At 35.2% G+C, this 12,083-nt stretch overlaps 1 protein-coding gene across 2 annotated transcripts in view; it reads right to left on the reverse strand.

The window, feature by feature from the left end:
- tmem131 (transmembrane protein 131) overlaps positions 1 to 12,083 on the reverse strand; it is a 48,371-nt gene that overhangs the window by 25,683 nt on the left and 10,605 nt on the right. For both annotated transcript variants that reach the window (XM_016447804.1, XM_016447803.1), the window contains exons 2-5: positions 9,882 to 9,943; positions 8,288 to 8,328; positions 3,773 to 3,841; positions 1,675 to 1,795 (exon numbers count right to left, since the gene is read on the reverse strand). In XM_016447804.1, coding sequence (XP_016303290.1) covers positions 1,675 to 1,795; positions 3,773 to 3,841; positions 8,288 to 8,328; positions 9,882 to 9,943 — 293 coding nt within the window. The remainder of the gene's footprint in view (positions 1 to 1,674; positions 1,796 to 3,772; positions 3,842 to 8,287; positions 8,329 to 9,881; positions 9,944 to 12,083) is intronic.

The following is a 12,083-nucleotide window of genomic DNA, read 5'->3' on the forward strand; positions in this document are numbered from 1 at the left end:
CACACACACACACACACACACACACACACACACACACACACACACACACACACACACACACTAAAAGCTTTAATTAGAAGTTTCAGTGAGGCCAACGTCCTGCTGTTTTACTGATGTAAATGTGTGTAAGGGTGATGGTCAGTGACTCCCTCCACACATCAAAAATATACAAAGCAAGGAGGTGCCTTCACTGAGGACTTCATCAGATGAGCTTTGGTGTGAGCTCTGGCATTTATTTATGTCGTCTCCCATGCCAAACAAGAAGATGAGGTTTTACCACACACATCCAGCAGCTGGCACACAAGCTAAAAGAACATTTATTTTGTTCTTTTGTGCTAGGTTTGAACAGGAAGTCACAACTGTCTCAGTACTTCGTAGATCAAAAGTTGAGTCTTTCTGTGATAAATAAACTACCATTCAAAAGTTTGGGGTCAGGATTTTTTTTTTTATGTTTATAAAACTCTCTTACACTCACCAGGGCTGCATTTATTTGATCAAAAACACTGTAAAAATAGTAATATTGTGAAATATGAAATGAATGCTGAAAAAATATGCAGTAGCCATTACTCCAGTATTCAGTGTCTTGTGATGCTTCATAAATCATTCTAATATGCCAATTTCATGCTAAAAATATTTCTTATTATACATGTGGAATACAGTTGTGCTGCTTAATGTTTTTGGAAACTGTTATACTTTTTCCAGATTTGTTCAATAGCCAGTTCAAAAGAAACAATTCATTTGAAATAGTTTTTCACTGTATCAATGTACTGTCATTTTGAACAATTTAATGTAATAAATTTAATCTTCCTGACTACAAACTTACAAATGGTAATATACATAATAAATAAAAGTCAATTATTAAAACACACGCACACACACACACACACACACACACACACACACACACACACACACACACACACACACACACACACAGTGTACTGTCGATAAATATCTATACCGTTTTATCACCCAGGCCTAGCTCAGACATTTATTTATCTCATCTTCCATGCCAAACAAGAAGATTTGGTATTTACCACACACATCCAGCAGCTGGCACACAAGCTAAAAGACCATTTCTTCTGCTCTTTTGTGCCAAGTTTGAACAGGAAGTCCCAACTGTCTCAGTACTTTGTAGATGAAAAGTTGGGTCTTTCTGTGATAAATACACTACCATTCAAATATTTGGGGTCAAGATTTTTTAATGTTTATGAAACTCTCTTATGCTAACGAGGGCTGCTTTATTTGATCAAAAACACCATAAAAATAATATTGTGAAATATTAAATAAATGCTGAAAAAATTCAGCAGCCATCACTTCAGAATTCAGTGTCTTATGATGCTTCATAAATCATTCTAATATGCTAATTTTCACACTAAAATATTTCTGATTATCAATGAGGAATACAGTTGTGCTGCTTAACATGTTTTTGGAAACTGTTATACTTTTTGTTTAATAGACCGTTCAAAAGAACAGAACTGATTTGAAATAGTTTTTTTCTGTATCAGTGTACTGTCATTTTGATAAATGTAATGCACCTCTGCTCAATAAAAGTATGAATTTATAATTAACTTAAAAAAAACTTCCCGACTGCAAACATACAAATGGTAATGTACGTAATAAATAAATGTCAATTATTTAAACATGATATTTAAAAAAAATAAAAATACTTACCCTATTCTGAAAAAAGGATGCATGAAAATGTGATGTTGTTGCTGATATTGATATTAAACTTATTTCTTCTGAACTTGGATTGTGTAAGTAAACTTTTTCCATTTTTGGCATTCCAACTGGCCTATGGACAGAGATAAAAGAATATTTAGCATCCAGGAAAAGGACAGAATGATATATGAAATCAAGCTTTTGGAGTCAAACAAAGCTTTACCCTTGAAATTGTCTGTATATGTTAAATTGAAACAGAATCAGGTTAACTAAAGATAACTAAATCTATTCAGCATCTGAGGTGGCTCATTCCCATTTATCACTCTATATGCAAGTACAAATAAGGAAGTACATACAAGTATAATAAGTACTAAAAACAAAATCAAAATTTGTTAACCTAATTATCTCTCAATCAAAAAAAAAAAAAAAAAAAAAAAAAAAAAGAAAAGAAAAGACTCGTGTTAAACAGTCAGATAAACTGTTTACTGAACATGCTATCAGTATGCCATTAAAGTACAAGATATGAATGAGCTCATTTATCTGAGGTTCTACTGCTTGCTGCTAGTGAGAGAGAGATTGGCCTGATCAAGGCTGTGCAAAGACTCCATAGGAAGTAAAAATTTCTTATAAAGAAATAAGAGTTATCTGGTAGAACACCGGCGGAAAATCTCCACACAGATAGTGCATTCCAAAATGCATACATGACGACTACGTAGGGCACATAGAAAGGAAAACAAAGCTCTCAAGAATAACTTCTTCAAAACTTTGAAACAAACATTTCACAGTGGGTTCACCCTTGTTTATGGGTGCCTTTCTTCATTTATATTTTAGACCAAAACAGTAAAGATTCTTCAAGTAATATAAAACACAGACTTAATTTTACTTATAAATCGAACACCGCTATTATACAAACCCATTCGAAATTCCCAAGTGAACCCTTGTGTAAAAAAGCTAATTCTCTTCCGGACAACAAATTTAAAGGATTTATAGGAATGATCACTTGTGAAAGCAATGCTTATTGAGTCAGAAGCTGTTGAGATCAACTGACCTGCTGGCTGCACAGGGAGGGAGCTAATAACACTAATGCATCTAATGAAGCAGGGATGGGTGTTGGCTTCTTTAAATGACACATACTAAAGTACATACAAGACTACATAAAATAACAATGCAATAACACTACATTCAAGTGCACAAAAAATAATTTTAAAACTTCTGTAGAAAACCATCCAGCATTTCTTAGAATAGGTCATCTTATGGAAATATTTTAATCAGTGTACAGTATTATAAATAGTTCCAATACCAAGCTATTGAGGAACTTACTAAAATATTTTTTTTCTCTATTCAGTTGAAACTCGAAAAGTGATCCTAAGCCGGAAAACTGCAGTATATTATATTATATATTATATTATATTACATTACATTATAACACTGTATTGTATTATATAATTTTTTATTTACATTTGTATGCTGTAAGTGTTGTGACTAGTCTTTTTAATTTCCAAATCACAGTTTATATACAGTGGTGTGAAAAAGTGTTGGCCCCCTTCCTGATTTCTTATTTTTTTACATGTTTGTCACACTTTAATGTTTCAGGTCATCAAACAAATTTAAATATTAGTAAAAGATAACACAAGTGAACACAACATGCAGTTTTTAAATGAAGGTTTTTATTATTAAGGGAAAACAAAATCCAAAACTACATGGCCCTGTGTGAAAAAGTGTTTGCCCCCTAAACCTAATAACTGGTTGGGCCACCCTTAGCAGCAACAACTGCAATCAAGCGTTTGCGATAACTTGCAATGAGTCTGTTACAGCGCTGTAAAAACCTTCATTTAAAAACTGCATGTTGTGTTTACTTGTGTTATCTTTTACTAATATTTAAATTTGTTTGATGATCTGAAACATTAAAGTGTGACAAACATGCAAAAAAAATAAGAAATCAGGAAGGGGGCCAACACTTTTTCACACCACTGTACATAATAATTAGAAAAATTACGTAATAATTAGGGGGGAAAAAAATGTGTTTTAGATGTTTTAATTTCATGTGATACTGTAGGACAGAGCCATCACTGCTTTAAATGCCAAACCTACCCGGTGAGAGTTGACTTACTGTTCATGAAAGTCCAGCATTGGAGGCTCAAAGCGTATGGGTCTGCTGTTCCCCCGCTGAGAGGATGCACTGCAAGAGAAAGAGGATACACTGTAAATGAGGGGGAGACAGTGAGAGACACTATTTCTTGGAAGCCAATGTGCTTTTTTTTTCTTTGCTTAAAAACACACCATGACATGGCCTGTCGGGGATCAAATGATGCCTCTCTATTTTTCTTCAGGCAAAAAGAAAGATACACCCACACTTACACATACACAGTAACAAACAGGCTTTGTCTGGCATGGAAGCATCAGGTTTACACCAAACATTAAAAGTTCAGGTGAAACATGCTTCCACTGGGCAAGCCTTTGACTCAAAGAGTTGGATCAAACACCAAACCACATTCACACATACATTTTCTGAGAGTTGGAAGTCTATAATACCACTCCCCCTCCCCATTGTACCATACTTCATTTAATGCTACCCTCCTCGCATATTGGCAAGATTTTGCAGTTGGCAGACTAAATAATGAAATGAACCTGTGATAAATGATATGGTCCCTCAGGTCAGATATCAGTGATTTTAGGGTGTAACCAACTAATGTGGCCTAAGGTATTGTCATTGTCTTGAACAGATAACAGGCATAAATTGGTGTTCTAGGAAATGTTTTTTAGCATGCAGTTGCAAACTCACTTCAAAAATAGCTTAAGCATGAATTGTTGTTGATTTTGTCATTTCAAAGATCATAGAAAAAGGGACACAGGGAGGCTGAAGTGATTTAGGGTGTATTCACACCTGTCTTGTTTGGTTCGATTGAATCAAAAATTAGGTGTTTAGGGTCCTATGATTTCCGTGATGTGGAACATGCGGACGGAATTGCGGAATCCAGTCATAAAAAATTTAATTTTGTGTATAACAACATTATAACATATAAAATAATTTCGATTTTATAGGGCCCCAGGTTGGTTGTTTTTAATGTGAGTATTATTATTTTATTTTACTGATTTGATGATGAATATTACCACTTATTATTTAATTATTGATTGAAACAATATTTAAAAAATAATGGATAATTAAATGGATAATGGATTAATGGATAGTACAATTTAACATACAACAATATTATAACAAATTACTGTTACTATATTATCATTATTTTTTTTATGTCTAGAGTCTAGACAGACAACAGACTCAACACTTTGATCTGAGTGCAACTCTACAATAGAACCATTCATCACACTCTCTCCTCTGGCGGTATAACTAATGTTTTTCATAGAGGGGTAACATTCTAAAACAGTTTGACTCGTATACAAGGACCCAAACATCTGCACGAGGCAAGGCTTATGTTAAACCACTAAAATAAACTCATAACGGCTCTCAAACCCTGAGAGTGACAGACAAATTGGGACCCTGGACCACAAAACCAGTCTTAAGTCGCTGGGGTATATTTGTAGCAATAACCAAAAATACATTGTATGGGTCAAAATTATCGATTTTTCTTTTATGCCAAAAATCATTAGAATATTAAGTAAAGATCATGTTCCATAAATATATTTTGTAAATTTCTTACCGTAAATATATCAAAACTTAATTTTTGATTAGTAACATGCATTGCACTTCACACTTCATTTGGACAACTTTAAAGGCAATTTTCTCAATATTTTGATTTTTTTGCACCCTCAGATTCCAGATTTTCAAATATTTGTATTTCGGCTAGGGATGTAACGGTATGAAAATTTCTTATCGCGATTATAGTGACCAACTTTATCACGGTTATCACTATTATCACGGTATTGTTAACATCTGCTGGAGATGTTAAAAAATTACCGACACATAAATCACTTCAAGTTTTATATTTAAAAATCAACAAACAACAAATAAAGTGACTTTTTGTTTGCATAATCACTAAAACAATAACATTACCAATGATGTTCGGATTTTAAATGACAACTTCACTGGAAAGTTTAATAGCATGTTGAAATATCTAATGTAAATAGTCAAATAAAGCTTAGAAAAAGTTTAATAAAAAGGTCAACTCACATTTCAGCCTTTAAACAAAGAAAAGATATGTCAAAATGATAATTGATTAATAAATGATTATATGTATTTTATCTGCTCCATAAATAATTTACAGAAACTGCACACAGGCTGAATGTAAATGTAAGTCTCTGTAAATCCACTCGCTGACAGCAGGTGGCACTTATGGAAAAGCTGTTTCCCGTAAACTCCGTGGACAAAGCATAGACTGTATAAAAACATGGATGTAGTGTCCGTGACATCACCCGTAGTGTTCCGAAGATAGTTTTTGAAGCTCAAAAGTGGGCGGAGGCGGCCGTCGCCATCTTGGCAGCGCGCGCGTCTCTCCTGGATAATCGAAGATGGGCAAAGAGGCGGGAGCTGGTTGTTGAAACCACGCCTACGTCACGAGAGAGTGTGGGAGGTTGCCGCTCGGGACAAAGCAGTATTGCGATTAAGAACACTTCCTTTAAGTATTACATGGAGCGAAGATGAAAACAAAATGCCATTGAATAGTTTCTGAAGACAGTCAGAACCTTCAGAGGTACATTCATATAATTAATTCATTCATATATTCATTTGTATAATTCGCTTTATGCTGGACAGTATTTATTTATCGCGAGTTGTTCAAATCGCAGCAATCTAACACGGTTTTAATGATAATTAAAAGATGAAACGGTAATACTAACCGTGGGGAATTTTATCATGATTTATCGTCAAACCGGTAATCATTACATCCCTAATCTCGGCCAAATATTGTCATATCCTAATAAACCATACATCAATGGAAAGCTTATTTATTCAGCTTTCAGATTTTGAAAAATATACACTTAAGACTGGTTTTGTGGTCCAGGGTCACAATTAGTCATGCCACTTGACTAAAGACATTATCTCACAGGAGCAAGATTCGCTGCATATTTGTGGATTAACAACAGAAAGTGGCACGTCAAGTTGCACAGCAATGTGTTCGAGAGAAATAAAGCCTGTATCTTGTGAACTTCTCTACTGCAGCTTAAGGATAACACAAACACTGTTACGAACTAATGTGGATGATTTTAAAGCCTGACTCAAACAGTGTCAGCATGACCTCTGGCTACACAGTTTAGCCAAAATGAACTAAAAAAAGAGCTAAAGGGTGAGTTAACCACACTACCAGCAGATTAATTTGCCATTTTAAGAAGCCATTAAACATGTCAGTGTGTCATGCAATGTTTTAGTGGGGTGTGATCTGATATAGTTAATGCCTTGTGATCAAATATACAAACGTGTCAAGGCATTAACTAGGCTAACTGGTCTGGTGGCACAAACCACAGAAAAAAAAAGCTACAACAAGGTACCTAACACAGCTAAAACAGTGTCAACCACTTCCCAACTGCAATATATGTGTGTGGTGGCGTGCTTTAAAAAAAACTGAAGAGTTGCAATAAAAACACCATCAGTACACAAAGTTCAATAGAAAATCTGTCTATCCATCAGAAAGAGAGGAAACACCCAAAGTCTATTAGCACTAGATCACAAAGCTATACATTTTTGTAATAAAAATACACTAAACAGCGTTTGCTTGCTTCCTCGTTTTCTCACTTGCGCTACACTTGGGCATGCACGCTAAACTGTATGCAACATGCTGATGGTGTTGACTAAGGGTGTGTCCTCCTGCAGCTGAGATGACGAGTCAATGCAGACAATCGGCCAATTAAATCCAGCCACCGCTAGCATACAGATAAGTAGGCTGGCCAATCCCTCAAGCTGGAAAGCTTTGATTGGTTGAGCAAATGAATAGGCCACCTAGTACACAAAACGTTTATCTACTGGAATTAGTTCAAAACAAGTCTGAAATAACTTCTAACTTATAAAAAGAAATGTGCACATCAAAATTCCTCTGGTCTTTTAATAGAATAATATATTTTCCATTTCTGACTCATTGCTCTTTCATACCAGTTCCTCTGCTTACAAACTTAAAAGACAGTGTTGTGCAACTTCATAAACTCGCTATGAGCAGTGTTTATTAGGATGGAAGATAATTACCTAATTTACCTCTGATCCAAAGAGTAAAATCACTGCTGAAGTACTTAAAATGCCACAGCAAAGACACACTGCTCATGCATTCATCCATTGATTCATTCATTCTCTTCGCTCCACTTTGCAACAATTTAGTGAATGCCAATGACTGCCAAGAGTATCTGAATGTGATTAAATCATTTGAAATGCGAAATGACAACTTGTGACGCTTGTATTTTTGCTCATTTGTTGTTCCTCGAGTACAGGAACGTCTCATAGTTTACAGGGAATATTTAGTTCACATGTCTCGTTAAGTACTGAACAAATGTTTCTTGGACAATCTAATATACAGGTGCATCTCAATAAATTAGAATGTCGTGGAAAAGTTCATTTATTTCAGTAATTCAACATGACATTCTAATTTATTGAGATGCACCTGTAAACCACATGCTGACTCCGGCCAAGCACGCACAAAACGATGCATGCAGAAAATCTCTGAGGGTATGAAAGTTTAAACCTTACCTTTTTTGACGATATGAGCTAAGATCAATATCAGACTCTGTCTGTAAGAAGAAAATAAATTAAATTAGCCTTTAAAAGTTAGTAGTACTAACATGCAGGACATCTAAAGCAGAAAGAGCAGGTTATAATGACAGACGGTTTAGGTCAAACACATCTAATCAAACTGTTTAAGTCTATCCTTTGGACAAGGATCTTGCTATATCTATGGGCTACTGTTTGAATACACTGAGTTTGTGTTAGATTCTCAAAAGAGATGTTCTCACTGAGGTTCACTTCTGTAGGGCTAAAATAAGATGGAAACAGCCGGATGGGGAGTACAGTCTAGTTTATTTATAAACCTCAACATTTCCACAAAAGTCCAAACTGGCATGTACACAAAACCACTAAGATCATAGAGTTCATAGTCCCATTCAAGGGACTATTACAGCTATGCTTTAAAAACGGTTTAGATATTTTCTATTATTTGAGAATAGTTTATTGGGCAATTAAATGCATTTGATAACATCGTTTAGGCTGTCACACCTTTTTAAAGCCTAATAAACCATGAATAGTACTGCAAAGAATGACACATACAGTACTAGAAAAGATAAAGAAGCCTTTACAGAGACTTATTCAAATATATAAATTGATAAAACCTTTAAAGCCATTACAAAATCTCTGAATAACCTTGAGTAACAACTAAATTATAGACAACTGGAGTATAATAATTTATTGGTAATTTAAATAATTGTTTTATGTGTAAATAAATAATTGTTTCCTACAGAATTCGGTTTTTGCAGAAAGGGAAGAACAACGTTCCACCCTCAACATACCTACCTATACACAAAATGATACTATTATAATAATTAGTTTATTTTCAAAAAATAAATTATACTGATTATACTAATTATACTGATATAAGACTTACAGACACAGAAAGTGAGAAGACGAAGAAGTTTAGTACGTTTTGAATTTTCAGTTCAGTAAGTTACCGAACAGATGCTAAATGCTAAACAAGATGCTAAATGAATAACTGCTCACACAGATTTAACAGGATCATTTAAGATCTCATAAGATCATCAGTTTGTTCATCAGACTGAATCAAGTTGCTTTGCATGTTTACGTAACCAGACGAAGCAAAAAGATGTGCTACTTTTTTTTTTTTTCATCTCAACACACTCTATAATTTCGGTAGCAGTGCATGTACTATATAACTTACATAAAATTAATAATTAAGTAGGTAATTATTAGTAATAATACTATTAAAATATGAAATTGAAAAACTTTGAAAATTTGATTAACTCTGTTTGCAACAACACTTCAGCTGACAGACAGTGTTACTATTTTTGTTGCTGTGCAAAGCACTGTGACTAACTACTTTTTTTAATTGAACTCTTTTCTGTAGATTGTCTCACTACCTTTTAAATAAAGGAATCCAGTATCATCCACTAATAGTGACAACCGTAATTTTTCCATCATTTATTGACAACATCAAGCTTTGTGGTATTCAGTGTAGTCACAGCTTGTCCAAAAATGGTGTTTGAGGAATTTCCTATGGCCTTGACACTGCAATGCAAGCTTCATGCTATCAGCCATCAGAGTCACAAAAGCGTACCTGCAAGAGGCCTCCTTCCCCAAAGTGTAGTACCTCCAGGATGTTGTCTGACTGTATGAAAGCTGTAGACAGAAACAGAAAATTCCCATGAGGTTTGGATATCAGCAAACAATGCCATGCAGGTTGATGATTTGAGTTCCCAGTGTGTGCAAGAGGCTCTCTGAGAGTGTATCAGATTTGGGCACAATTACTCATCAGACAACACAAAGGACTGAAGAGACAGGGAATCATTACAGTCATTTTGCGATCATTCGCTGTCTGGATTTGTCTTGAGTGAGCTCTTAATTGAGGACTTTGAAGAACCGTATAGTTTCACCGTCTCATGCATTACTATGTAAGAGAAGCTATAGTTGCCACGGCTTCCTGGAAGCAGTTTTTGAGGCCAGGAAACAGGAAAAAAGCAAGCAAAACAAATGGAAATGTCAGAAATGGATGCGGTCTGATTTCAGATGTTTTTATGTTAGTAGCTTCATCACTTTATCAATGCAATATCAATATGCTTCAAACAGGAAACCACTGCTGACAGTCAATGCACAAGTATGGGCACAAAATATAGACAAGTCAACCATAAAAGAGTTAAGTGATATCCATAATGTCAGCTAATGAAACTTTTCTTGGGCCTATACAACATAACATCAGAAGCCCTTTGAGTAGAAGCAGATTTTTTACAGATTAACAGATGGCTAATGGCAAGTCCTCCCAGAGCTGCTGAGTTCTCATATTCAGCTTCATGTCAGTATACTTGCAGTGCTATTATTAGTCTGCAGTTCTGTAACTCTAGTGAAGTTTATAGTGATAGAAGCCAGTCACGCTCTCTCGTATACACTTTCAGAGGTACACAAAACACGCATCACTTTCCACACCACATCATGTTACATCATATAATTAACTTAGAGAGGTGGAGAGTCCATTTCATCAACTAACATTAATTAAATCTTGAGTTGAGTGTCAACTGGACCAACTCCAAACGTTTTTATATTTGGGCAAAAAGGAATCAACCAATAACTGTGGGCTGCATAACTGCAACACCCCTGTTTCTGAGACTGAATAAGTCTCAAAAACAGGAGTGTTACAATTAGGGGTGGGAATCGCAGGGTACCTCACGATACAATATGAATCACGATACATGGCTCATGATGCACAAATGCAGATGAGCTGAAGGCCACTGTCAAAGAAACCTGGGCTTCCATACCGCCTCAGCAGTGCCACAAACTGATCACCTCCATGCCACGCCCAAGTGAGGCAGTAATTAAAGCAAAAGGAGCCCCTGCCAAGTATTGAGTACATGTACAGTAAATGAACATACTTTCGAGAAGGCCAACAATTCACTAAAAATGTTTTTTTATTGGTCTTATGAAGTATTCTAATTTGTTGAGATAGTGAATTGGAGGGTTTTTGTTAAATGTGAGCCAAAATCATCAATTAAAAGAACCAAAGACTTAAACTACTTCAGTCTGTGTGCATTGAATTTATTTAATACACGAGTTTCACAATTTGAGTTGAATTACTGAAATAAATGAACTTTTCCACGACATTCTAATTTATTGAGATGCACCTGTATTATGTGTTCAGAAACAATACGAGGAAAATTATTTTAGAAAATCTCAAAAGTCAAGGTAATTCAAATTCAAAATGACTGAAGGTATAACACCAGTAGACTTTTAACTATAAATGTTCTTTAAAAACAACAGCAGCTTTCAGCCTGTCACCATGATGCAAACATGAAATATCAGACATACATTACAGTAGTAGTTCTTTACAGGTTTTTTATTCGATTGCGCTGCTTTTCCATAATTTTTTCTGTGTAAACATGGATTTGTTTGACTGTTGCGCTCGCGTCTTGCAGTGTCTCATGCATGAAACGCCATTCTAAAAACACTGCGCTCAAGTTAAAAGAAGTTCACTCCCATCTTCTTGCATGTTTTATAGGGATGCACCGATGTATTGGCCGCAGATATTTATCGGCCGTTTTTTCCTCAATTTACAACCATCGGCATATCGCCTATATAAAGGAAAAAGGCCGATATAAAAAAACGATGGTTTATTAATTAACTGCGTGAAGGCACTGAGCTGTATAATGTCTGTTACATAATCCTAGCGCTGCTGTCTGCACTTTAATGCTAATCAAATAACAAAAGACAAAAGATCGCACAATAACTTTTACTCTTGACTAAATAACTTTTGTAACTTTCATAAGTGTAG

The sequence above is a fragment of the Sinocyclocheilus anshuiensis genome, unplaced genomic scaffold (assembly GCF_001515605.1).
Source record: "Sinocyclocheilus anshuiensis isolate Anshui unplaced genomic scaffold, SAMN03320099.WGS_v1.1 scaffold311, whole genome shotgun sequence".
In the NCBI taxonomy this organism is placed as follows: Eukaryota; Metazoa; Chordata; class Actinopteri; order Cypriniformes; family Cyprinidae; genus Sinocyclocheilus; species Sinocyclocheilus anshuiensis.